The sequence below is a fragment of the Dysidea avara genome, chromosome 10 (assembly GCF_963678975.1).
Source record: "Dysidea avara chromosome 10, odDysAvar1.4, whole genome shotgun sequence".
Classification (NCBI taxonomy): domain Eukaryota; kingdom Metazoa; phylum Porifera; class Demospongiae; order Dictyoceratida; family Dysideidae; genus Dysidea; species Dysidea avara.
The window spans coordinates 6,921,476-6,948,165 of record NC_089281.1 but is presented as its reverse complement, the minus strand read 5'-3'; the positions used below and the strand labels follow the sequence as shown (position 1 = coordinate 6,948,165).

At 38.9% G+C, this 26,690-nt stretch overlaps 9 protein-coding genes across 11 annotated transcripts; 5 read left to right on the top strand and 4 right to left on the bottom strand.

Moving 5' to 3' along the window:
- Window positions 1-119: 119 nt before the first annotated feature.
- LOC136236225 (synaptosomal-associated protein 23-like) lies at window positions 120-1,022 on the bottom strand. The gene is made up of 3 exons (XM_066026352.1): window positions 716-1,022; window positions 424-658; window positions 120-370 (listed from the first exon to the last, which is right to left on the bottom strand). The coding sequence occupies exons 1-3, from the start codon at window positions 912-914 to the stop codon at window positions 211-213; spliced, it is 594 nt and encodes a 197-aa protein (XP_065882424.1). The 5' UTR covers window positions 915-1,022; the 3' UTR covers window positions 120-210.
- LOC136236221 (splicing regulator SDE2-like) lies at window positions 1,002-5,606 on the top strand. The gene is made up of 7 exons (XM_066026346.1): window positions 1,002-1,165; window positions 1,233-1,362; window positions 1,415-1,526; window positions 4,478-4,647; window positions 4,699-4,792; window positions 4,840-5,290; window positions 5,342-5,606. The coding sequence occupies exons 1-7, from the start codon at window positions 1,049-1,051 to the stop codon at window positions 5,549-5,551; spliced, it is 1,284 nt and encodes a 427-aa protein (XP_065882418.1). The 5' UTR covers window positions 1,002-1,048; the 3' UTR covers window positions 5,552-5,606.
- On the bottom strand, window positions 5,519-6,573 carry LOC136236227 (protein FAM133-like). 2 transcript variants are annotated; one of them, XM_066026354.1, is made up of 7 exons: window positions 6,389-6,573; window positions 6,283-6,339; window positions 6,162-6,233; window positions 6,069-6,109; window positions 5,857-5,928; window positions 5,696-5,788; window positions 5,519-5,648 (listed from the first exon to the last, which is right to left on the bottom strand). In XM_066026354.1, exons 1-7 carry the CDS (start codon window positions 6,390-6,392, stop codon window positions 5,586-5,588), a joined length of 402 nt encoding a protein of 133 aa, XP_065882426.1. In that variant the 5' UTR covers window positions 6,393-6,573; the 3' UTR covers window positions 5,519-5,585. The 2 variants fall into 2 exon arrangements, with proteins under 2 accessions (XP_065882426.1, XP_065882425.1); XM_066026353.1 differs by having other exon boundaries at window positions 5,842-5,928; window positions 6,389-6,533.
- On the top strand, window positions 6,431-7,610 carry LOC136236223 (deoxyadenosine kinase-like). The gene is made up of 5 exons (XM_066026348.1): window positions 6,431-6,629; window positions 6,693-6,826; window positions 6,879-7,063; window positions 7,113-7,340; window positions 7,392-7,610. Exons 1-5 carry the CDS (start codon window positions 6,446-6,448, stop codon window positions 7,495-7,497), a joined length of 837 nt encoding a protein of 278 aa, XP_065882420.1. The 5' UTR covers window positions 6,431-6,445; the 3' UTR covers window positions 7,498-7,610.
- On the bottom strand, window positions 7,476-14,142 carry LOC136236217 (FYVE, RhoGEF and PH domain-containing protein 6-like). The gene is made up of 20 exons (XM_066026340.1): window positions 13,968-14,142; window positions 13,525-13,878; window positions 13,174-13,247; window positions 13,084-13,114; window positions 12,888-13,036; window positions 12,585-12,639; window positions 12,429-12,530; window positions 12,161-12,248; window positions 11,774-11,824; window positions 11,019-11,077; window positions 10,900-10,971; window positions 10,768-10,848; window positions 10,628-10,711; window positions 10,442-10,527; window positions 10,242-10,381; window positions 8,504-8,712; window positions 8,331-8,459; window positions 8,208-8,267; window positions 7,766-7,860; window positions 7,476-7,717 (listed from the first exon to the last, which is right to left on the bottom strand). Exons 1-20 carry the CDS (start codon window positions 14,097-14,099, stop codon window positions 7,654-7,656), a joined length of 2,115 nt encoding a protein of 704 aa, XP_065882412.1. The 5' UTR covers window positions 14,100-14,142; the 3' UTR covers window positions 7,476-7,653.
- Window positions 14,006-15,916, top strand: LOC136236220 (tubulin monoglutamylase TTLL4-like). Of its 2 annotated transcripts, none has more exons than XM_066026344.1 (6): window positions 14,006-14,409; window positions 14,466-14,535; window positions 14,586-14,806; window positions 14,850-15,566; window positions 15,612-15,726; window positions 15,776-15,916. In XM_066026344.1, the coding sequence occupies exons 1-6, from the start codon at window positions 14,135-14,137 to the stop codon at window positions 15,899-15,901; spliced, it is 1,524 nt and encodes a 507-aa protein (XP_065882416.1). In that variant the 5' UTR covers window positions 14,006-14,134; the 3' UTR covers window positions 15,902-15,916. The 2 variants fall into 2 exon arrangements, with proteins under 2 accessions (XP_065882416.1, XP_065882417.1); XM_066026345.1 differs by having other exon boundaries at window positions 14,010-14,376; window positions 14,425-14,535.
- A 196-nt stretch (window positions 15,917-16,112) lies between these two features.
- On the top strand, window positions 16,113-22,532 carry LOC136236218 (transcription factor IIIB 90 kDa subunit-like). The gene is made up of 15 exons (XM_066026341.1): window positions 16,113-16,293; window positions 16,344-16,421; window positions 16,470-16,643; window positions 16,702-16,733; window positions 16,798-17,020; window positions 17,298-17,391; window positions 17,437-17,581; window positions 17,831-18,112; window positions 18,168-18,249; window positions 19,477-19,529; window positions 19,587-19,906; window positions 19,958-19,982; window positions 21,701-21,787; window positions 21,839-21,968; window positions 22,372-22,532. The coding sequence occupies exons 1-15, from the start codon at window positions 16,113-16,115 to the stop codon at window positions 22,404-22,406; spliced, it is 1,941 nt and encodes a 646-aa protein (XP_065882413.1). The 3' UTR covers window positions 22,407-22,532.
- On the bottom strand, window positions 22,399-25,278 carry LOC136236219 (alpha-glucosidase-like). The gene is made up of 2 exons (XM_066026342.1): window positions 25,189-25,278; window positions 22,399-24,623 (listed from the first exon to the last, which is right to left on the bottom strand). The coding sequence occupies exon 2, from the start codon at window positions 24,609-24,611 to the stop codon at window positions 22,704-22,706; it is 1,908 nt and encodes a 635-aa protein (XP_065882414.1). The 5' UTR covers window positions 24,612-24,623; window positions 25,189-25,278; the 3' UTR covers window positions 22,399-22,703.
- LOC136236222 (E2F-associated phosphoprotein-like) lies at window positions 25,255-26,663 on the top strand. The gene is made up of 4 exons (XM_066026347.1): window positions 25,255-25,406; window positions 25,480-25,961; window positions 26,160-26,340; window positions 26,389-26,663. The coding sequence occupies exons 1-4, from the start codon at window positions 25,297-25,299 to the stop codon at window positions 26,636-26,638; spliced, it is 1,023 nt and encodes a 340-aa protein (XP_065882419.1). The 5' UTR covers window positions 25,255-25,296; the 3' UTR covers window positions 26,639-26,663.
- The last annotated feature ends 27 nt before the right edge of the window (window positions 26,664-26,690 follow it).

Genomic DNA, 26,690 nt, shown 5'->3' with positions numbered 1-26,690 from the left:
TACATGCTCATTAACAATGCATCAATGTGATTATAGAATATGAATATGGTACAAGGCCTGACCATATAACACCCAGGATGTTTGTTACATCACTGATGAGCAGTAAAGGGTATCCTGGATAACTGATTAAAAGTAATGAATTAAAAAACAGGCAACAAGGACACTTTCATTACACTTGACATTTTCAATTTACACAATACAAAAACATGTTCAAAGCTGTCGTCTGATACGTTGGTTAGCCTGTTTTAAGTGGATGTCATGTACTTCTGCCTTCTTATCTACCCTCTCAATCTGTTTATTCTGTCTGTCCAACTCATCTCCCATATCTTGTGCCATTCCCTTCAAGTTTCCCAACACGCCACCGACAACCCTATAAAAGACAAAGTACAAATTATACACACTTACAAAATAGACACGACTTACTGAAGGTTTTCTTCCATTTCATCTTCTCGTTCATCATTAGTCACTCTCTGGACGTAGTTTTCTCCTGACCTGTTGCCACGACGAGGTTGTTGCCTGACAGGATCGTCATGGTATTCATCTACAGTGCCATAGGCCGACTTGTACTCTCGACTCTTTTGGACACTTCTTACACGGTTCCATGGACACACACAACAACCACAACACTTCTCTATTTCGTGAAGATGGCGATCCGTTTCTACAACAAAGTAACAAGTACGTCATTTCAATTACCACAAATCTGGTCTTTTCTTACCTTTTAAATCGGCTCCTATAGTGTCTAGTCTGTTTTCGACATTCTCAAGTTGTTCCCCTTGTTCGTTCAGAGTCACTAACGTGTCTACACCAATCTGGTTGGTCTCTTCCGCCACTTGTCTGATCCTTCGTGTAGTATCTAAGGTCTCATTAGTGACCATATCAATACGCTGTTCAAGGCGATCTCCTTCATAATTCATCTTGATAAGAACGAACACGCACCAAGGACACGCACTATTTTTACTTTTTACTGAGTAAGCTTTACGCCTATTTTATCACGTGATTATTCTAAATAAACCACACCTGTATCTAATAATTTCGTTGTTACGGCAGGATGTTGACCAACATCGCAATTTCTGGCATATCCCAGTGTAACTCAGTACTCTTTGTAACGACCGATATCTTAAATCCACCAGTTCTGTTGCTAAAGAAGCATATTGCCCAAAGAAAAGTGAGTTGTTAAAATGTAGAATAGATAATAAATCTCAACATTAATTAATACATCATTAATTTTACAGGGTATAGATGGGTACGGTTATTATCTGGTACAAGATGGTCGAGTGTTAGCAGACAATGATGAAGTAGACACACAGAATAACAGTATGGCTAGTGTGAGTGCGATACCACGATTATTAGGGGGCAAAGGAGGTGAGAAACTTATAAGTGTACTTTGGCAAACGATTAAAAAAAATGTTTTTAGGGTTTGGGTCACTGATTCGTGCCATGGGTAAGTCAACACAAAAGAGTCAGAACACTGAGGCTTGTCGGGATCTGAGTGGTAGAAGAATGAGAGATGTGTCTACAGAAAAAAAGTAGGTTATTTTCACACCTCAGATCAAAGGAGCTACCCGGGCTACATTTTGTATGTAGTCCATATGAAATGTAGACTGGGCTACATCTGACAGAGAACGTTTTGTATTCCTCGCTATCGTACGAGTTGAAAAATGTTGGGCTAAGGTGAGAACTAGTGTTATAGCTCATTCACCAATTGTTTCCACATGCTTCCGAATACGGACCACATCCCCATCATGAAGTTACCACTTTGCACGAAGTAACTACTCTACAAGCAAGTTTACCTAGCTAGGCCTTTAGTAAACTTCATAGTCATTCCATAAACAATTCATTTATAACTTTAAACTTGCATAACCAAAATTCTCCATGATATCTCTAGGATTTATCTGTCCATTGTATCTGAAACGTAACCAGAACGTACTAGCTGCTGACCCATAAACAAAATTTTTAGGCATGCATATATAGTACATCCAGTGGTTGCACTCGGCTAAAGATAAAATTACATTAATTAGATTTGTACCCCCCATATCATACAGTACGATAGTACTGTATAGTAGGGGTTGGTCAGAAATCATATGGTTTCGTGGATTTTTGCACCTTAAAAAAAAAACGGCCTTGCAATAAGTTTTACCCGAAAAAACCACCTGGAGTGCATCAGTACTGTTATAATGATGCTCTACCTTGGGTAAACGAAGCTAAAAGTTGAATGTTTTGATGTACAGTGAGTTTAAAAATTTTGAAATTCATCTACATTTTGTCTGCCAGCCTGCCTGCTGTGAGACCCGGTAGTGCTAGGTGTACGGCTCCAGAAATTTCAGACAGTCAAGGTAATGACGGCGGATTCACGAATCTGTTGTTCTGATTACGTTCTGTCCACTGCACCATGGTGTTTTGCTTTCATCATTCATCCGCTTCTTTGTTCTTCTCGAAGGATAATTAATAGTTGCAGTGCTTAATAGTCGCGGCGCGCCACAACCCAAACACGTGATTTTAATGAAGTGTGAATACATGTGTGTAAGATGAGGTTGAACGGGTGTAGTACCCAAGGAGTTAGTTGTCTCTAGCATTTATTAATGTTGGGTAGCCGTTTATATAGTCTTAATTACCAGTTTAGCTTTTTTGTTAGGTAGTTAGCTAATAATGTCTTTAAGGGACGGATCCAGATCCAGACTTCTAAAAGCGAGGGTTCCACTCTTATAATGGTGGACCCTCCAGCGATGTTTTGCTGTAAAAATCATCAACATTTAGGCCATTAAAAATGCAGCTGAAGCCTTAAACAGTTGCTGTATTAACTATGTTTAGAGGCGCTTATTGCATATGAAGGTAAAAGATAGCTGCTTCAATTGATATTTATACTATGTAGAAACAAACAGAGTATAATATAGCTAGCTAGCTAGACAAAAAAAGTAAACAAACTAGCTATTTAAAAATTTCAAAAGGAAGTAGGGGTTGATATAATATACATGCTACAAAAAGTAAGGAAACAAGCTCAAAAATGTTACAGCTGAAATGATCCAGTAGTAAAATGTAAGGAAACAAGATTAGACAGCTACTTGCTAAATTAATGAGATACACTACTTTTGGCTAATTTGATGGTCTTATTTGCCGCTGTCCGGAATTACCGAAGACAATTATACAAGTGAGTAGAACAGTGAAAGAGCTTTGTTTAAGAGGATTCGTGTCATTCGCGCAAAAATTTCGCAGCAAGGATAATTTGTGGTTTTAGTATGGTATCCTAAACAGTGAGTAGAGCACTTCTGCATCAGTTTTCTTTAGTATACTAGTGAGTAAGACCTCTGTATTTGTGCTGGCTTGTGTAATATATTAGGCGTAATAACCAGTGGTGTAAAGAAACAGCTTCTGTTACTGTAGCGAATAGCACACGCGATGTTTCACAACTTTGCTGGTGCCTTGTAAATTTTAATGGTTAATAGAACCGTTTTGTTACAAGCTATCTAGCCTTCTTTGTTACCGGTTATTAACTAGTATCTCATATTAGCATACAGTGTTGCGATGGTGGCTTAACTCAAGTTCCCTTTATCGCTAGTTGATGCCAAATCATTATTTTGAAAAAGACCCCACGTACCTGAATTTATAGCTGCAAGTAGAGGACACTTTGCTTGTTCATGTAAAATCTAAGTTTAGTGTGTAACTTGTAGGGTCTTTGTGCCATAACTGTAGTTTGTGGAGAATGCGTATAATAAAAATTTGAACGACATCCGGTATACCGTAACCTTAAATAGCTAGTATATATAGGAGCAATTTTGTGTACCCCATACACAAAATGTCTCCTATAGAGTACTTCAGTCTTGTACCAAAATAGCATACCCCTATGCCAAGTAGCATCCCTATATACTAGGAGAAATTTAGCATACCCTATGCAGAATGTCTCCCACTCGTATTGGTTTGGGTGATTGATCATCCTGTGTAGGCAATTAGCCTGGGAAGTGTTACATATTAGCTGTAATGTGGGGCATTCGAGTTTGCCTGACTTCCCGAGGGGCGTAGGCAAAGCCCTCATTCCCGTGTTACAACTATTACATGTTTGTCTGAGTGGGAATGTTATTGGGTTTCAATGGTTGAAACTTTAGGTTTTGTAACAAACTCAAACTTTTTTTTTGCAAATGCTATCGATATATCTGCATAATCAAGTCTAAAAATGTCTTCAGTGTGATCTGAAACATTTCCAAGAAGTTACTAGAAAGTTTTTAAAAGTTTATTTTTAGAGGTGTTTCTCGTACTGTTTGTTTGTAATGCTTTGTAGCTGCATTAATTATGGTCCCTTCACTGATCAGTAATTGATAATTGGGGCGTGTGTTTAGATGCAAATGATATGTCTGGTGCCATTCTTTCTTTTGATGCGGTATGCTCAGGTTCAGCAGTCATAAATTTCTATTTTGATACCTAATTTCTTGTATGTGACATCATAGCTCTTGTGTATGTCACATACATTGCATCTCACTCTTAACAGATTGGCTCAATGGATCAAGGATTCGGCAGAAAAGAAAAAAGAAGCAGAAAAGGACAAGAAGGTACGAAGAGAACAACGTCGAGCAGGCCCAAAACATATCTTCAACGACCAGGAGTATATGAGCCAAATGCAAGCCAACACCGATAATATTAATGATGCCCTAAAACAAGGTACAGCAAATTATGAGTACAATTTCCCATACACTTATAAATCATATACAGGCTTAGCAGCTTGTAGTAGTAGTAGTGGCACTTCTGGGATTAAGAGACAGTGTGCTGCCTCAGAACCTTCTGCAGCAAAGAAGTTACACCTATGGTATGCAAACACTAATACTACCTGTAATATATACATGTGTATAATAGGTCTGGTATGGATGACCTAAGTGATGAAGAGTTGAGTGATGATGAAGAAACAGAAGAGAATGGAACTGCAAACTCCAGTGACAAGAGCAAGAGAATTATTAGCAGTAGTATACCACAACCAAAGAAGACAGACAGTGATTCCAGTGAGAATGGTGCAGATGATGAACCCAGGGAAGATAGTACTGTTGTTAATAAGGATCAAGGTGTTGTTGAAAGTAGTTCAATCACTCCACCAGTGGAGACAGAAAATGTTGCACCAGAAAACATTGAAAGTGATAAAAACAAGTCCAGTGATGTTGCTGAAGGAAAATACGTCACAAGTGAAGATGATAAAACAGATGCTACACTCCCTCCATCATCACAAAATAGTACCAATTCTACAGAAAATGGAAACAGCAATGGTGATAAAGAAACAGTAGAAAAATTGAAACCTGAAGAAATAACATTTGAGGTAGGCAGTCACTGCTAATAGGTATACCCTATTACTATTGTATCACAACAGCCAATTGACTTGGAAAAATACACAACAGCTGAGGAGTTGATATCAGCAGTTACTCCAGACCACTTGAAGTTTACCCTACAACAGTTAGGCCTGAAGTGTGGTGGTACGCCAGCCCAGAGGGGAGAAAGACTGTTTGCTACTAAGGGTAAATCTCTCAGTGAACTGGACCCATCAATGTTTGCTAAACCCAAAACACAAAAGAAAAGATAAATTTTACATGATGTACGCTATATACAACACTACATTATAGTTCACTTCCTAATGACTGATTGAGAAACTGTAGATACTGCTGACGATTTTTATCCCTCTGAAAATAGCACAAATAATGAAAATATCTGTAATGGTACTTGTTACCTCTTTGTCTCTACGACTTTTCTTTACCTTCATTTTAATGACTTTCCCAGTCACAGAACTCCTGGGAGCATCTGCTTTACGTTCTTTCATGTACTAAAAGTTGGTGAAGGTTTTGACAGTTTTACAACAACACAATAGTTACATACTTCTGATATTCTTACTGGTCCTTTCTTCTCATCACTGTGTCTCCTTTTCTTGTGGCGACTCTTTTTACCCTTTTTCTTTTTTGATTTCTTACTCAGATGATGGTGTATGGTAAGCAATCAGCAAAAAGTCCACTCAAACAGGAGGGAAAGAAAAAATGTTCTTCAAAGTATATGAAAACCCACAGCACTTACAAAATGGCTAATGGAGTGTATTTATTTAAGCTTACCAATTTCTCATATTTCTTGCTTTTCTTTTTGGAGATTTCCTCTAACACAAGCAAATAAAATTAGCAGAGGTAAACTAAATTACCAAAGGATACCTTCAGTGTCACTTGATGAGCTACTAGTACTTGGTGACCTGTGCCTTTTCTTGCCGGATTTCTTCTCTGGACCTGATGATTTAGATAAGCATTTAAAATTAACATGTATGGTGTGCATTACTTGGAAAAACATCATCACTGCCGCTGTCATGCCGATGCTTCGCTTTCTTTTCTTTTTCTACGAACAAAGTTTGAACCAGGATAACAACAGTATGTAAAAAACCTACCCATTTAAACTGTAGGGTTTAGATCCGTCACGTGCGCCTCGTGGCCAAATTTAGTAGATGTATGTGATTGGCCACAGAACGCGGCAAATCTCGAACTTCTCGCGCCAAATTGATCGTGTAGTCGTTGTGTCGTTGGAGATGATGTTGGGCAGAGTTACTGAGCCACCGAGGAAGAAACTGTTAACAATGGACCAACGAAACAGTAGTCAGGATATTTTTATTTCTATCAGTGGATTAATTGGTAAATCCATTGCCCGACGAGTGTTTCATCATTATAAAACAAACGTGTGCGTTTATTCTTCAGGTGCTGGGAAATCAACTTTGGCTACTAAGCTGGCTGAGAAAATGGATCTACCATGTTTTTACGAGCCTGTAGTCGACAATGCTTATCTAGCAGACTTCTACAGGGACCCGTCCAGATACAGTTTTCCACTGCAGGTTTGAATCGGACTACTAAGAGTCAAACACCGTTTAGGTACCGTTGTTTCAGGTGTATCTGCTGAACAGACGTTTTCAGCAGCATCAGCAGATTATCTGGCAGGGCAAAGGAGGTGTGCAGGACCGCACTATCTATGAAGACTCCGTGTTTGCCCGTGTATTAAGAGAAACCGGTCAAATGGAGCCAAGAGAGTATGACACTTATCTCTCATTATTCAGCAACATGTCAAACTTTATGTGAGTTGGTTGACTGATGTAAAAAGTTACACCAAGCACTTTTTTACAGGAAGAAGCCAAACCTGATAGTCCACCTTGATGTTAGCCCAGAGGAGAGCCTAAGGAGGATTCACATGCGAAGCAGAGACTGTGAGCTGGGAATAAAACTTGAGTACCTCCAAGATCTACACAGGGCTTACGAAGAGTTCCTACAGGACATTGCTCGGATTATCCCAGTCATTCGAGTGAACTACGAGCAATTCCGTACAGCAGATGAAATGGCAGACATGATTGTAAGGTTAGTCACAAAACACAATGGTTTCCTGAGAGTATTGATGTTACCACACAGGGAATATGCTGATATGACCTCTGTTCGATATGTTGACTTCAAGAAGGAAGAGAAAAATGGAAGCAAAGTTCCCACTGCACCATCTGTAATAACTGTTGAACAATAAAATAATCAATTCATACACATAAAAAGTTCTATATATTCCTTTTTATATTTTATTCTGTGTAATATTGTTTTGTAACTCACTGTCAATTCAACTTCATAGAAAATTTAAACATATTTATAATTACCAAACTAGATTCACAAAAACACAATCATTGGACTAAACTAAAGTACTAAGTTTCATAGCATCAGAAGCACACAATTCTTGGAGCATTTTAAACCACCTGCAAAAAGGAAAGTGTTTATTCAGGAACATAAAGGTTGATCATTACTTGTTAAACTCATATTCACTCAATAGTTGAAAGTAATATGGCCGTTTGGTTGGATGGCTCAGCTTAAAAACAAGTGGACGGCTAATCCCATCTGCCTGTAATGAAAATAGCCACACTAACTGACAATTTTACATAATGTATAATAAACCAGGATCACTTTACGGGGTGGTCAGCAATGTAAGCTACAGACAGACATGGGCCTGTTACCACTGTGTATGCTGTTACAGATTATAAGTGACCAAGTGTTCAACTGCTCTATTACAGTATCTTGAACTTGTTACAATAACTGACCCCTATGTCACTATGTGTGTATGTTACTTGTCAAGTTGCCAATTAGTGACACCTATACAATCAGAGTCACTTGTCATTGATGTACAAGTGACCATAGCAAACAGGTATCATCTGAGGTCAAGACAGTCAACAATGCACATGTATTGCTTACCACATCTGGTAGTGAAATATGATAACCAGATAAAGGCAGTGCTCCAGTGGGCTCCACTCTCTAATAGCATACAAACACAAGTAATTACAACATGTCAATATAAAGGAGTACTGTAATTCATACCGTGTGGTCTTCAAAACAGACTAACAACCAGTTGGTCAGAATAAACCATCTTCTTCTCCAAACATCACGATAAATTGACTTTTGATTAAGGTAGGCACTCAAACGATTATCCAAGCAGGGAATTAACATCTGGAGGGAAAGATGTACACAAATCCATAAATAACCTGATATACCGTTTCTAATTGGGGGCCATCTTGGTGATCCTCTGGCACAAATTCAGTGGTCATGTCAGTTGTAGGATCATCAATGTCATCTTCTTTGGGTAACTCTGGAGAATTGGGTGTCTTTCTTAGTCGACGTACAGACCGTCTGAAGGAACGACGTAACCAGTTTGATTCCCTAACCTCTATACTTGGATCTTCGGATAATACTTCAATGGCAGCTATAAAGATCATAAAGATGTGTAATTCATGTGCAGTGTGTGTGTTTGTGTGTGTGTGTGTGTGTGTGTGTGTGTGTGTGTGTGTGTGTGTGTGTGTGTGTGTGTGTGTGTGTGTGTGTGTGTGTGTGTGTGTGTGTGTGTGTGTGTGTATGCGTAACATGGTGAGGCAGCATGGCAATCAGCCCGGTAATCAAAAGGTTCCAGGTTTGATGCCAGATTATGCCAAGTTGGTTTTTTCCTTGAGCAAGAAATATTTCTCCAGTCTACCCAGCTGAACAATGGTGGCCTGGTGTCAACTGGGGAAGCAGCACACCCAGCTGTAACATCAATGGGTGCCTGGTATTAAGTAGGGAAGCAAATACCAAACTGTCCTTGTCTCACCTAGCAGTGTTGGGGTTGTTTAGAAACTTTGGGTTCTGTGTCCTCTCACTGAGAGACCTGGGCAGTCCTACAGGCCTGCCCCAGAAGGATTTGCCTGCACAGACTTGAGCACCTGAGTGGTGCACAGGCACCCAGTGCTGGTTTGTTGGGTGGTAAATAGCTGTGTTTTGCACAATTTCCGGAGGTTTTGCTTTTGTGTGCAATGTGGGTAATGTGAATGTGGTGTGTTTGTGTGTAGTGTGATGCGAGTGTGTTATCCAGGTCCAGGTCTACTGCTCAGTATAAAATAGCATCATGCCATGGACATACTTAGAAAGTTTGTGTAAATGGGAAACACTACACTTAAAGGATTCTTTGTAATGCATGCATTGACTGTTCTATTAGAGTATTTGACTGCTATGCTAGATGTCTTTAATCTTTTATGAAATGTTTCTTTGGTTTGAGGATAGGGTGGCCATGGGCACCCTTCCACCTGTGCCCCTCTTTGAGTCCCACCGCTGAGTTGCTTAGGTTTGAATATGTTTAGTATTGTGAATGGTTCTAGTTAAGAGTGAGGAGTTGGATGCACTTATCCCCTCCTTGTGTACATCCCTTTTAATCTCCCCCCATGCATAGCATGCTGTATTACTCCTCCAGGAAAATTTTGAAAAACAGCTATCTTGAGATTGAATTTGGAAGCATTTTAAACCAAATATTGAGATCTGGAAACACTGTTATGGAAAGGATAAACTGAAAGAGAGGAAATAAAAAAAAAGAACTATCACTAGGCATTTTCTCTCCATTAAGTATGAAAATCATGTAACGTTCGGTATGAATTTTTAATGGATTCATACCACTGCAAAATTTTCACGCAAATTTCATACAAGGCTTGTTGTGTATGAAAACATTTCATGGTATCATTTCATGTACTTTTACCATAAAAATAGTATGAAATATGACTGAAAGATATTTTCATGCATGAAATTACGAAAATACTTTCATGCACAACAAGCTTTTGTGTATGTGTGTGTGCTGTTTGTGTGTGTGTGTAGTGTGTGTGCCGTTGTGTGTATGTGCAGTGTGCATGTGTGTGTTCATGCACATGCATGCATCTATAGTGTGATAAGGGTACATAGGCATGCACACTAAACATGTGAGATCACACACACTTTTAATTTCAGGATCAGGGTGGAACTTGGGAATGTTCTGCTCATAGAAGTCCTCATAGAAATATGTCTGTCTATGATTGCATGCATCAGATATCACTGACTGTAACTTCTTTGTCCATAAGTCTCTTTCTTCTTCACTCCTACAGTTTAGCACACACACATGATGCAGTACACCAGTAAACACTGCATAGTCCACTTACTGGGCCTGAAATCTAAATGCCTTTGAAACATTAGGAACAACCACCATAAATCCACTCTCGTAGACTTGATAATCAACCTTTGAGACCTGAAGTCAACATAATGTGATATGTACTGTTTGAGTGTGAATGTACACCACACGTACACTACACAAACACACGTGTACACATATGCACATGTACACACACCTTCATATCTATTAATGACAATTTCTGCTTAATCTTGTAACTTCCAGTGGCCGTTACCATAGTAACAAGGAGAAGATCAGAAAACTACATATGCAAAGTGCATAAAGTATCTATTTGTAATTCTTTAAAGTAAACCATACCAAAAATAAAACACACTGCCTAAATTTAAGTCGTCCTGGACCACCAGTGACCATAAGCACTGGCCCTCGACCAACATAGTACTGCAAGGCAAAAAGTGAGTGCCAAAATCATAAACAACTTTCTGTACTCACTCTTCCAGATTCAACAATGCTCTCCTTGCCAGCAAAGCTCTTTTGGATACGAATAATTCGAGCTTGGTTCTCCTATGGATGCATTTAAGCCAATCATCAAATTAGGGAAAGTCCCATACCAATTGTTTAATCCTGGTGTTCATGTGATCAGCAGCAATAGAAACAGTTTTGAGAGCAACTTAAAACAGAAAGATGTATGCATGTAAAGTTTATTACTGTGCACAAAACATATAATGTCAAGATATGCAAAATACCTGATGTAATGGTTTTCAAATGTCCATGGTTTTTAAACTATGTACGTACGACTAAGCCACATGTTCAACAGAAGTAATGTTAACTTCGACAGCCAATATGCCCTATTATATAGGACAACACACGGACTTGCATAAACTCCCATAACTTTATAAAGATGAAGAATTTTCTTACTTTTTTCACCATAAACCAAATATCTCCACTGCTAGGCCGCCCAAAGAAAGCTCTCCCCCCTCCCCTCCCCCCTATTATCCTCCACTACAGCAGTTTGATCATCCATGTCTCCATCGTGCTTCATCTCACAGCACTAAACTAAACGCCATTAGACTCAGCACATAATGCCAATTCAATTAGTACACAAAAAAGTATCAAGTGACTACAAAATAGATCCAACCAAAAAAACAATGTAGTCCGCTCATCACTTCATATAAAAAGTACTCTTTTGAATTTTTGTAGTGCACAAACTTACCTTTAATTTCGTTAAACAGTCTAGCTGTCTTCTTTGTTTGACAGAAGACTGGTGTTTCAAAGATACCCATATGCGAAAATAACCAATCCTGGTTATTACAGTAATTGGTACATTTTGGTACAACTTGAAATAGTATTCAAGCATATTACTTACTTTCTGCATTTTGCATGTCAGGTGCTCCAGGTGGTAGGTGTTCCAAATAGTCTAGAAGTTTACATACACATAAATAAGAACTACATTTTTACTTCTGTCCAATCCAACAAGTCTACATATAATTATTAAGCCATGATAATCCTACAGCCATACTAATCACTTTTGTAGCCGATATTAAATGTATAGTCCTGGTAAAATTTTCTAATGCATAAGTTAAAAAAATGGGGACAGTTCAGCTTTATTAAAGACTTACATTACCTGATCATGAGCATTCGTATCATTATTATAACCATTGGTATCGATACATACTGATCACATACATAATCAATATAATAACCACTTTGTTCTTGGATTATAACTACATACACAGAACACAGTACACTTTACCAAGAAGTAATAGCCTGTAACGTGGTATCCTTTGGATCGGTAACAACATGTAGCTTGATAGTGGCATCCCCATACATACCGGACTAGTCTAGCAGAAAGGATAGAATTAAATGTGTAATACATCTAGAAAGTATGCGCATGTGTGTGTGTGTGTGTGTGTGTGTGTGTGTGTGTGTGTGTGTGTGTGTGTGTGTGTGTGTGCATGTGTGAGGTTGTGTTAGCCATATCTGGATGCTATGGGCTAACATAAACACTACAAATTACATACCTCAATGAGCTGTACTAATTCCCTAAATGCTTTGTTCTTCCTTAACAACTTACTGTACTCCATTTGAGCCAACTCAAAATTTGAACTGTACATGGAATATAACTGTAGACAAAATCCTTGAATCAAACTGAGAAGGTACAACACAATGCAGCCTACCTTAAAGTATGGTCCTCTCTTTATCAGGATGTCTGCCACAGTTGGCTTAGTATCCCTGTACACACAAGAAAAACTTTAAAAGGCAAACGTTTTACTTTTATAGCTACTGCATATGGCCACATATTGTCATATTATGTGTCTCGAATATATTGGTAATATGATGTAGATTCTATTACTTGGATTTATTATGACTTGGAGATATTGCAAGTTGGTAGCACCATGTAAGCATTTGGCAACTATTAAGACATCTCTAACATAAAAATGTGTCTTGTAAAAGTATATGTAACTAGAGCAATTACGTACCATTCTTCCATTCTCTTCTCTAGCTCCCGGAGTAGGTCATAACTCAGGGCATAAATCTCTGCCACATTTAGAACAACATCCTTCATAGATTTCTCTGATAGAATTGGTCGATGAGATTTCAAAGCAGTCTTTAATGCCCCATGTAAGACCTAAAACACTCGTAATCAAGTTGAGAAAAAAAATTTCTGCTATGTACCTTTTCAAGAATGTGAAGGCCTCTGACATACCTACACAAAAAAACCACTACCATTGAATATCGTATATGACAGTTCCTAATTTTTCTTACGTTCTTTCAGTGGTCAGTAACTCCATAGCAATGTGGTATTGCTTGTGTCTAGCCTGAGAAATAGCTCCTTCATCCTGTTAAAAAAGCAACAACACACAGCATCAACCACAAGCCAGTAAAACTACTCCTATACACAGATATTACATACAACACAGTTGCCTAGTTTGTAAAGGAAGTTTTATACATGTAATGTTTCAATGTGGAAGCCCAATAAGTTTGGCAACCTTTCTTCATCATGACCTTGCAACTCTAATGGACATCACATACCTCATTGCATCATAACTCATAGCAACCCTATTACATTCCTCAAACAGAATCTCTATTATAGATACTTCTGACACTTTTACTCACATAAACGACACCTAGGGGTGCAGTGGCACCTGAAAATTTTTCACCAGGTGTGCTCGCATCACCACCAATGTTTATCTCATCATCATCTTCTTGTGGGTGCTCGGATGTTCTGCTGGAGGCAACGGTGGAAGCCAAGCTGGGTACTAAACTGATTCTTTGGTCTCTTAAAGAAGTAACTTCTACAAAGCTGGTCCTTTTCGGGACTTTCCAGCCATCTGGGGTGTCCGCAGCTCCACTGTCGTCCTGGATATTCGCTAGAATTGCATGTACTACGCTAATGTCATGTGTGTCTTGTTCTTCTGCTGGCTTTTTGTGGAAGTACGGATCATCCTCTGGTTTTTCTGGCCATAGAAACTATTGCAAAAAACGAGCCGGTATTTAATAATGTACACTTAACACACCTACGAGTTTACACAAAAGAACTCTTACGTTATCTCTGTTACCTTAGTGTTTATCGTTCTTGGTACCACATCGGAATACTCGTCTACTTCACTAGATTCCTCGTCTGAATTCCACTCGAAGTTAGCTAACATCTTTTCCAACTCTTCATCAGTAAATATCGTATTTTCCGCCATACCTAGTTCTCTTCGCCTCTGCTATTAATCTCAAAATGTTCGATTGTGGGTTTTGGAATTTTGCAATGAAATTTAAATTTGTTGTGCTAACGATCAGTGGTGCTTTCTTCATAACATGGAGTATATCTTTGTATATTATAACTAATTTTATCAGCTGTGAGAAACAGGCACTTGCAAGAGACGCTACGATTGCTGAAATCACTTCGCCATTTCAGAAGGAACAGCTTGAACGAGCAGTCAAGGCGAATGATCGTCCTCCACTCGTCCGTTTCAAATGGTATACTAAAAGTGGTGGACCTATACATATTGGGTAAACACATTTCAGATTTGTAGGGGGTGGTGCTAAATGCTTGAAAACATTTGCAGATATGGAGGAGAGACTGGATTAACTGTTTTAGCACCTTATGGCTTTCAAGAAACTACCTCAGATGATTGGGTAAGCCTATCCGTCTATTGTATTTGCAATAAAATATTTCTACTATGCAGGATTTGTTGTGGACAATGTTTCCGCAGTGGACTTATATTAGTCAGAACCAAGCAGTCTCTGTCCCAAGGTCTTGGCAGGTTCATAATCACTGCTTCCCCCTTGTTGAGAACCAGGGTATATCAGGTACCAAGGTGTCTCAATGGGAACACTACAGGTGTATGAGAGAGAAACACGGACGAGAGGCATTTTGGTATATGCCCGACACAATTATAATTCCAAGGTAGGCTACGCTCTATAATGTGGTCTATCTCTTCAATTCTTAGTGATGCTGATTTGTTAAAGAAGGAATTGCTTGCTAACAGAGACCCTTGGATTCTAAAGCCATCTCTTGGCAAACAAGGTATTGGAATTTCGGTGACAACGGACTCAAGCAGCATTCCTAAGCACGGAAACTTTGTTGCACAGAAGTACATTGCAAATCCATTGCTTGTGTTTGGAAGAAAGTTTCACTTAAGGCTCTACCTTGTTGTAACCAACCTGCTTCCATTAAGAATACTACTACACAAAGAAGGTTTAGTGCTTTTTGCAAGCATGAATTACACTGAAGATGCGTCCTCATACATGAAACTCTCAGTACATTTGACAAATGCTGCGGTAGCTGACAGAACTAATACTCAAAGCCAGCAGAACTCCATGCTTCTATCAGAGCTATGGAACCACCTTGGTGCTCAAAACATTGATATTCACAAAATCTGGAGCAGAATAGCTGATGCAATGATAAAGCTAGTGTTGAGTGCACAGTGTTCAGAAGAATATGACCACAGATTATCTGGTACTTGTTTCGACATGATGGGAGTTGATGTACTCATTGATTCCAACCATAATCCTCATATTATGGAGACTAACAATGGTCCAGAGTTACACACTGCTAACCCTAACATCAGAATGGCAAATGATCTGGCTCACAAAGCTGTACTGAATGATGTGGTTCCTTTGGTGATGAGACATAGACTAGCGAATACTGACAGCTTCCAGCAAAAGTAAGCTAGAAAATTCCTTAAGAATTGTGTATACTTCTTTGCCAGGCTGGCTACATTTATTGAATATTATAAAATTCCTGTGTGTCGTGAATTAAGTGGCTTTGGTGGAGTTTGTTTGAGTGAACCAGACATTGCAGAATTATGGAGATTACATTACGAGGTACTCCCATATTTGATTAACTTAATAGTTATACCAGTTTATCATCTAGGAGCTTAACCTTGGAAATCTTCAAAGATTATTTCCTTCAAAGGGAAATAGTCATAAATACCACCAGTATTTTTCCAATGGCTTGTCCAAGATTGATGAAATAGCAGCCAAGTGGGTTGAGCTGTGAAGTTTGTACAGGTGGAGTGTGAACAGGTGGTGGATGTGGCAGCTGACACATGAAATGATGTCACAGTTACATTGATAGTCACACACCCTCAGTATTTAATTTTAAATGAATTACGTATTTAACTTGTAATTATAATTACTATCCTACAAAATGAAATACCCAATACCATAATGTAAAGTGTCACAGTAGTATAAAGAAACTACTTGAGAGCATGTCTACGATTTGTGCCAACTGTGGAGGGGTTGATATTGAATATGACGCTTCCCGAGGAGATGCTGTGTGTGTACAATGCGGTTCAGTGCTCGAAGACAACATTATCGTATCAGAGGTGAGCTTTCAAGAACAGACCAGCGGAGCTACCTCAGTCATAGGACAATTTGTGTCAGCAGAAGGTAAATACGGTGTAAGAAGTATGTGTTTTCTACTGTACTACATATTCCAGGCCAGAATAATCCTTTGAGTGGTACTGGATTTCATCATGGAATGGGAAAAGGTTCTCGTGAAGTAACTCTTATGCATGGTAAGAAAAGCAGTCATTTATACCTGTGTAATGGAGTCCCATAATTAGCCAGGAAACGTATTAATACATTGGGCAACCTGATGAAGCTCAATCAACACTGTATTGACTCAGCATTCACATACTTTAAGTTGGCACTGAATTTAAATCTAACCAGAGGTCGCAGGGCTGGCTTAATTGATACCGCCTGCCTTTATTTGGTCTGCCGTACTGAGGGGACACCTCGTATCCTTTTGTTGTATTAAGTGTTGTAGCTGTGTTTATGCCTTGACTGATTCAATATATCTGTTGCTGGACTTCAGTGACGTACTACAGGTCAGTGTTTACACAATTGTCTGTTGTTTTATTTGATGTGTACTTCTTTGTGCTCTTGTTTTAGATGAATGTTTATGCTCTTGGTAGAGCATTTCTGAGACTCACTAACACACTGCACATCAATCCACCAGCCATTGACCCCTGCTTGTATATTCATCGGTTTGCACACAAACTAGAGTTGGGTGACAAGGAACATGAGGTATCAAAGACTGCCCTCAGACTTGTTGCCAGAATGAAACGAGACTGGTTACATCATGGCCGACGACCTACTGGTCTTTGTGGAGCAGGTGAGATTGTTATGTGTTGCACTACTAAAGTACATTCAACGAAGACACTGCTACAAGTAACACCTCTTAGAACAATGGCTTGACCATATCAATACCAGTCATCACTTATCAACAGTTCTCTGTCACTAGTTGGGGTATTAAAGTGATCATAAGTGAACTAAAAAATAATACTATAAACTCCTACTACAACTACATTATAATGATGCACAATTTGTATGTCCCCTTGACAACTATCAGTAAGCTATCATCTCATGGCAAATGTGTATTTGTTATGTAGCCTTATTGATTGCTGCCAGACTGCATAACTTCAGTCGTACTGTTAAAGAAGTGGCTAAGGTTGTTAAGATTAATGAAAACACTGTCAGAAAAAGGTAGCCCATAGCTCTGGCTCGACCTATTATTTATACTGTTTGCAGACTCAGTGACTTTAAGGACACTCCGTCTAGTCGTCTTACAATTGAGGAATTCCTTCAGATCAATCTGGAACAAGAACATGATCCGCCAAGTTATTCAGAGGCCAGGAAGAAACCAAAACTAGCAACATCTAGTGAGTTAGACCAGGTAATATTTAAGTACTATTATCATTATAGAAAATTTACCTGTGTAGTACATGCATAATACTTGATCGGCAGTTTTGGTTGCTAAAATATTTTATTTATTATCAACTTTACCAGTTAGGCACTGGAGGGTGAACACAGAAAGCAGAGCCTGTTATTGAAATAGCCTTGAGATTAGTGTATTAGTTACAGACTATTTTATAAAGTGGTAGTGTTGTTTCGTGCATTCCACTATTGAGACATATTTTTATAGGACGAAGAACCATCAACTTCTGAAGAAGCAGCAGGATTACCTGTATCATTAGATGGTAGTGATACTATGACTAATGGTGGAATCAGCTTGAAGTCAGTTGAGGCTACCATAGCCAAGGCACGGGCAACAGAACAGTTCCAAGCAAAGATATTCCCCTCGTTGGGGCTCAGCACTGATTTAGCATCGCTAGCAAAATATGCTGATGATATTGCAAATGAGAATATTGGCAAAGAAGATGGTGATTCAAACTTGGCCGAAATTGATGATGATGAAATAGAATCAGTAAGTATGACATAATGAATATTGGGGACTTTTGTTATTGTTGTTGTGTGTACAGATGTTACTCAATCCTGAAGAAGTCAATTTAAAATCAAAGATTTGGTTTGAAGAAAATGGCGACTATTTAAAAGAACAAGAAGGTACATGTTAAGATTAAGACATACATGTGTAATTTGTCCCAAGAACCCATTACAATGCATCAGCTTGTTAGTGCAGAAACAACAGCAATGTGATTTTTAGGACTGTTCTGGAAGCCCAAGATATTCTAATAGAACAGTCATGATTCATTTAAGAGGATACTAGCCCCTGCTTTCATGATTACCTTCTCCAAATAAGACAATTTTACAGAGGTTATGTAAATAAGCAAAGTATACTCTAGTAATACAGTCACTCTAGATCTAATAGAACATTCAGTAAATGAAAGTGAGTTACAAAGTTGTTTCATCCTTTCACTCATGTTATTTCTGTTGAAGAGGAGAGGGAAAATGCAATCCCCAAAGCTGGCCATAGTCCCAGTGATGTAGCCAGACTTTCGGTGATGCCACTACACAACACTAGCTGTCTTTATTATTGCATATGTTAGTGTGAAACACACTAACATTAAAATTATGTCCTCAAAGATTGAATCTGAGAGTAATTTTAGCAGTATATTTGTTTGACGGCCCTATTAGGTTATCTTGATCTTGATATTCTACTAAATACAATCCCTTAGGAATAGACTAAAATTGAATGTGAGAGATGTTATTGTTTGCTTGAATGCTGTGTATTAGGGTGATTGTTCTATTAAAGTAATTCTTATTATTAGGGCTGGGAAATTGTATCGGTTTTTGGATTAATCGTGATTGTCTCTGAACATTGTGATGTTGAGATGTGTATTATAAATAATTGTGATGTTGTGACATCACATGTAAATGTGTATATTAGTAAATTCCAAATAGTGGCACATACTGTTGTGGAAGAACACGATCCAGAAAACAAGCCTATATAGTTCTGAGACAGTTCATTGTATGAACAAGTACACAATTTCACTAGGTATAAATAATTCATACAAAGTTGTTATTGATGCATGTACATGTAAGTTATCATAATCGTGATATGTTGCATCCTACAATCATGAAAATAGCAAAATGTCACAATCACTCAGCCCTACTTATTCTATATTTGACGTTCTAGTAGGTGGTCCAGCTCTGGCTACACTACTGCATAGCCCGGCCTGCAAGGATGTAATATCTATGCCAAAATATAACCATGTTGATTTTACAACTCCTTTACCTGTCTTTTGAAGGTTACACCCTTTCTTTACAGCTTACTTGTTATATAGTAATGTCAAGAATTTACCATCCCCATTACTATTTTCTTGTAAACAGAAAGAAGAGAGAAACTACAAGCAGAAAAGGCTGCTCAAGGAGAGAAAAAGAAGGTATGTGTGCTTCATATAAGGAGTTCATAGTAATAATACACATACTCTTATCTACAGAGAGGATATAAAAGGCGGAGGCCATATAATACACATATGACAGCAAACTCAGCAGGTGAAGCCATCCAACAGATGCTTGTAGAGAGAAAGATTTCAAGCAAGATTAACTATGACGTTCTGCGTGAATTGTCGGATGATAATCCTGCTCAAGATAGTAAAGAACAGTCAAGCTCCACTTCATTCACAGCTACTCCACCTGCTACTCAACCTCCTTCGCTATCACGAAAGAGAACATTTTCTTTAGTTGATAGCAACAGTGGTAGTAGTAACAGTAATAAAATATCTTCACCTGGAAACTACCCCAGTCCAAAATCATCAAGGTAAACTGTTCCATTTCATTTGATTGTGTGACCATTACTATTTCCCTCAAGATTACCATCATTGAAAGGTCCACAGGTATGAAAGTATTATCTAATGTGTGCATGCATGCGTGCGTATGCGTGCACGCGCGTGTGTGTGTGAGGTAGCATAGCCAAGTGGCTTAGAGCATCGGCCTGGTAATTGAGAGTTTCCAGGTTTGATGCCCAGTTATGCCAATTTCTTGTTTGCTTGAGCAAGAAACTTGATATCCAGGTGTCATCTGGAGAAGCAGCCCACATCAATGGGTACCTGGTGTTTACTGGGGAAGCAAATGCCCAATTATCCTGATCTTGCTTGGGGTCGTTGTGGAATTTCGGGTTCCATGGCCCACGAGACCTAGACTGTCCTGTGGGTTACTAGCAGAGAGGATTATAACAGTCGGTCAACGGACATTTACCGAACAGCAAGGCATTTGTCCTAGCAAACAAATTTAAGTCGGACAATGATTGTCCGATCACATGATAACTTACCTCACACTCCTTTATATAGAAGTTATAAACCAACCTAGCTGCAGTAGTAGCACTAATATATACCTAGCGAGTTATCTAGCCATTGCAGTTAACTATAGTATATAACAATACACAGCGGAATTCTCGCTAGTATGGACAGGAACAGAAAAAGGGACGGAAATGACCAATAGAACCTCATTATCTGACTAAATGTCGCCAAAATATGCTTCTGTTGCTGGATTATTCCACAAAACAATCGAAATACTCTAATAGAGCAGTCGAACAATTTTATTGCCACAATTAGCAACTGAACTAGCTATCACTGAAATGCGAAACAGACTTAACTATCTACTTTGACAAAGATAAAATGTTAACTAACTACTTTGACAAAGATAAGTTTACAAAGCATATTTTTAAAAGACAGTGTCGACTTAGCTGCAGAGCTTTGGAATGCTGGATCCACAGCCGATGACTGAGAAGTTACATGATGTCATTGTTATTGGACAGGCTGGCAAAATCACATTGCCAGGGCTGCTAGGCTGTATGCCTATATTCGGATTGCTTCCAGTAATCATCTAATCTTTGCTTTGTTTTTTCTAGTTGGTTCCTTGGTTGTCATATATGGTGTATGTTGTATGCAAGCAAATATCAGAAGTCTGTTAGTCTGTATGTTTGTACCATTATTTCATTTGTGTGTGCAACTATTATTTAGAAGGGAAAGGGACAATAATTATGATGTATGTATGAGCTCTATATATAGTAGTGCCTTCACTCCTCTCAGTCCTCTGCTCATGTGCTACTTCAGCTTGTACGCCCATTTGAAGTAATAAAACACGAGTCAATACATTTAAATGTAGTTATATTTACCTATCTAAGCATCTAACAAAGATTTCCCCGGGAGAACTTTTTCTTGCAATGTCCTACCATCTTAGGCTCATGTCCGGCTAACTAACAGTTTGCTAGGACAAATGTCCTTGCAGTCTAGTTATATGGTTACTAGCCCTGCCCCAGGAGGATTTGCCTGCACAAGGCTCAAGCGCCTGAGTTGAGTGGTGCACAGGTATCTCAGTACTGGTTCACTGGGTGGGAAGAGCTGTGTTTCGCATGACTGCCGTAGGCTTTGTGTGTGTGTGTGTGTGTGTGTTGCATGTGCGCATGCTTGTGTGTAGTGCGTGTTTTACCATGTTATACACAGGAGCATGTTGTGCATGCTGTCATGTATTACATAGTAAATATCACACAATTGTATACGATGTATGTATGGTATGGTACGTATGTAGCATGCTTTGGACACTATACCATTAGGGTGGCTTTACTTCATCACTGGTAAAACAAACTCCATTACAACCTGAACCAGAGCCAGAAGAGGAACCCACGTTACCTACTGTTGAGGTGTGTGTGCATTTATAATGGGAAAGCACCTAACACTTATTTTGTGTACAGGTAGTTGAGGAGACTGGTCCAATCGATTATGCTGAAGATGGAGAAGATGGTGATCTGGACGCAAACTTGGATGAGGATGACATGACTTATCCAGGGGACCCATTATACCTCAGTGACTATGAAGAAGACGGTGAATATCCCATATCTATGTATTGTATGTGTATATACATATATGGTGTATTAGATGTGATTGTGTACATATTTTGGTACAACGCGTAGGATGTACATGTTATGTTTCACAAGCTACACAGAGCCTGAGCCTATAAACCATTGTACTGTGTACTATTGGGAGATGATTTATCACATTCTTTATTTGCCATTGCATTTTCTGCAAGTGGTACATATGTAGGAGTGAAATGTGGGGCCTATTATTCAGTGATGTAAATAACTGAGAATAGCTAAAGAACTACATACCATTCCATATTTACGGAAGAAAACATGCACATGTAATGGCAAAGGTGATATATATGTGTAACAGAGTAGCAGCTTATAGATCTTCATATTATGTCTTCAGTATATATATTTTTCTACAGCAAACTACGATGATGATGGAGATGACATTTACTAGTCCACATTGTTGATGGTTGAATGAATTCAATTTTCAGTTCATTTTACAATTTTTTATCATCCAAGAAATTTTAAGTTATATCATTGAAAAAAAAAAAACAAGTTTACAAAATAATAATATATATATATATATAATGTGATAGTTGGATTTATAAACAAAATATGTATCAAAGGGAACCTGTATACTAGATATGCATGTACATACAATGAACGTTTACAAGTAAAACAACAAAAGTACACAAAATAGAATTTATCAATAAACATTTACCAATGAAAAGTATATTTAATTTAAACATGTTCACAACGTTGCTAATAAAACAACTCCTTCAAATGGCCCCAACTCAACAGCAGCATTGTCTACTATCTCAGTTCTATTCAGCCAGGTGGATACAGCAATTCTAAACTTCCTCTCTTTTGGAACATGTTCCAAGGCAGATATATCTTCAGTGATGGCAAAGTTGGCAAAATTTATCAAGACAATTGCAACATTATCAGCATCTGGTTTGTCTCGTCTATAACCTATGACATTCTCAGATGTATTGAGAAGATTGAAGCGAGCATATTTAAGGGCTTCATTCTTTCTTAGGTGTACTAACATACGGTATAGTTCTAACATTGACTGATTGTTGTTGGTCTGTACTTCCACATTAACCGTAGTGTAGTTAGCCACCACAGGCACCCAGGGAGTGCTGTTAGAAAAACCAGCATTTTCTTCTGCGTTCCATTGCATCGGGGTCCTCTCAGCATCTCTTTCATCATAGCCATCAACAGGTAAGTCCTCCAAGTTAGTCATACCAATTTCATCTCCGTAGTATGAAGTAGCAGTCCCTGGTAGGGTTAAGAGGAGCATGTTGAGTGCTCGTGCAAGGTTGAGGCCAACACGGGTGCCAATACGAGGATTATCGTGATTACCCAATACCCAATTAGACCAAGCGTCTTTAGGTAACGCTCCCCACCATTCTTTAATGGCTTCTCTTACTGCAGTCGCATTCCAGGCCTCTGTGTCAATAAGAATAAAATTGAATGGAAAATCAAATTCATCTTTCTTCGTGCCATAATACTCCATTACAGTGTCCACAGAACTGTAGACTTCTCCTATGAACACCTTCTCATCATCTGAATCAGAATAACAGTCCACCGTTTCACGCCATTCTTGAACAATAGCATGAACACCCAACACATTCTGTGTGTAATTGTGAATGAGCTCATCAAAGGGATTAGTACCATTGTAGTCAGGATTAGTGGATTCATTTCTGAACTCTTTGTCTTCAAGGAGAAATGGAACTGCATCAACTCTAAAGCCATCAATTCCCATGTCCAGCCAGTATTCCAATATATTCTTGATTTCCTCTTTGACATTCTTATTTCGATAATTCAAATCTGGTTGTTCTGGATAGAACTGATGAAGGTAGTACTGGTCCTTAGCTTCAACATAGGTCCATGCACTTCCGCCAAATATGCTCAACCAGTTATTTGGGGGTCCCCCAAAACTATCTGAGTCTCTCCATACATAGTAGTCACAAAAATGCTGGGAGTTATTAGCTACACACATTTGAAACCATTTGTGTTGGTCCGACGTGTGGTTAGGTACAAAATCCAACAGCAACCTCATGTTCTTTTGGTGCACCGCTGATAACAAGTTATGAAAGTCTCCCATTGTGCCGTAGCGAGGATTAATTGCACGATAGTCACTCACGTCATATCCATTGTCTACCATTGGAGAAGCGTAAATGGGATTGAGCCAGATGGCTTCAACACCAAGATCCTTCAAGTAATCCAGCCGACTTCTGATGCCATTTAGGTCACCATAACCAGATGTGTTGCCCGAGCCTGAGTCCTGAAAAGATTGTGGATAGACTTGGTAAATCACTGACGTTTGCCACCAGTTCAGTTTTGGAGAGCAAGACGGCGAGGTTATTATTAACACAATGGAACCAGTAATGAGACCAGCAACCGTAAGGAAAATCATTGCAGTCAAAATATAGCGAGCAATTCTAAAACCAGGACCAACATTACCAATAGACTTGGACAATTCATGATCTCCATTGCCACCATCTTTCTCATCTACAAACACTTTCTTTGCAGTGTCGTCTGAAAGCTCATCATCCTCATCAACACTGCCAAAATGTTCTAAAGGTGTGGTGCGTGCACCCTCATCTTTGTCGAGTGGGTAATCATCCTCATTGCTCAATGGTTTGTATGACATGTCTCCCAAGTTCTGAAAATAAATGTATCAAACAATTAACACAGATCTGTACTTGTACATCTTCAAATATTAATGGACCGATTTGTAGACCTAAAGGTCGTTAAAAATAAATTAATTTCCCAGCCTTGGTTATTAGCTGAATGATGTACACTGTATTATGCACCTATCAATGTATTGCCCCACCCCCCCTCGGGCGTAAGTGGGGCTTTACAGGGGGAATTGACACGAAACTGCTGCCCCACTATGGGGCATTTGACGATCGTTCAGTAAGTGCCCAAATATTTTTTGTTGTAACTTCCTTCGCTATGTCAAATCCCGAGTTAATCCCGCGTTGCAACTGGGGCCAACGGTGGGGATTTGACACGATAGGTTTGCCCTACTATGGGGCATTTGACATTCGGCTGTGTCAAATCCCCACTATAGGCCCATATATGCCCGAGGGGGGCAGTGGGGCAATACATTGTCAGGTGCATTATAAAGTAGTTCAGTACACCCTACAGCACGAGCAATAAAAATTATCGAATACACTGCGTACAATTCAAAGTCTGTACATTTTAAAGCAGGCTATATAGTGTACCTTATCATCAACTCGTCTCGCAACACACAAACAACGGACATGTGACCAAATCTATTTATTGAATTACAAAGTGATTTATCTAAATAGGTAATTATTTTCCTAGCAGAGATGGAATTAGGTGGTGTACCATTAGACGACAGAAATGCTGGCTACATAGACGAAGACGAGAGCGAAATAGAATACTCTGACTTTGAGGAAGGAGACTGGGACTTTGATAGGTTAGCAATGCTAGACATGTCTATTTAAAGCGCACTGCAAACGTTTACTGTACGTCCTTTTCCTTTTATCTAGTTCAGACGAAGAGGGAAAGTGGCAGTATTTACATGAAAAGTTGTCCGGAGTTTCAGGCAACGAAGATAATGATGACTTTGATACATGTATGGAAAATGAACTAGCACGTGCTTTGGAAGCTTACATCCAGGGATTTGATGACACAAATACTGTCAGTGAGACTACCAATAGCTCTGCTAGTGTAACAGGAACTGTGGAAGAAAAAGTTGCAGTGAATAAAAAAGAAGATGTGTCTCCTCAGGAGCCACTGTCTGCTGGTGATAAGCCTGGGACTAGTCAAGCTCCACCAGACGAATATTACAATGATATATACTTCAGCTCTGGTTCCAGTGATGGGGAAGGAGTTGTAGATCAAGAGCAGAGGAAGAAAGAGAAGAAAAATAAGCGTAAGAAGCTGACAAATGAAGAGCTACTTTATGACCCAGACTTGGACAATGAAAATCAGCGATGGATTAACCGTCAAAGAATGGCTTATCACAATGGTTAGCTACCTGTTTGTTCAACTGGTAATTTAATAGATCATTCATAATAGGGATTATAGCTACTTTTTTACCTGTAAAAAAATTTCATCTTGATGCTTTTGAGATGTAGCTACGGTAGGTATCAAAAATTTTCCATAAATACTTTTGGTAGAATTTTTGTAAGATTCTGTGCTTATTATTATTTTCTTGTCTATCTAGTCCACTCATCCCAGAAACTGGAGCTTGATAAGAAGCATAAAAATTCAGAAGGCAGTGGTGACAGTACCAGTGATAAGTCAAGCCCAAAGAAGAAGGCAGAATCTACCACCAAACTACCAAAATCAGATGCCATCCTCAGCTGCCCTGCCTGTATGTCAACTCTGTGCATTGACTGTCAAAGGTAAATAATGTTTACAAGTTTATCATTCATTATTGTTGTTGTTCACAGGCACATGATATACAAGAACCAATACAGGGCCATGTTTGTATTGAACTGTACTGTATATCGTGATGAGGTATTGAAGACAAAGGCACCAAAGAAAGGGTCTAAAAAGCAGCGCAAGAGGAGAAAGGATGAGGACGAAGATGATTCAGGACCTTATCATCCAGTAAAATGTACTATTTGTAGCACAGAAGTAGCTGTGTTTGACAAAGACGAAGTGTTTCATTTCTTTAATGTCCTACCAAGTGCATCATAACAATGAATACGATTACTAAACGTTACCGGAAGTATCCGCTTTGCTTTATTTC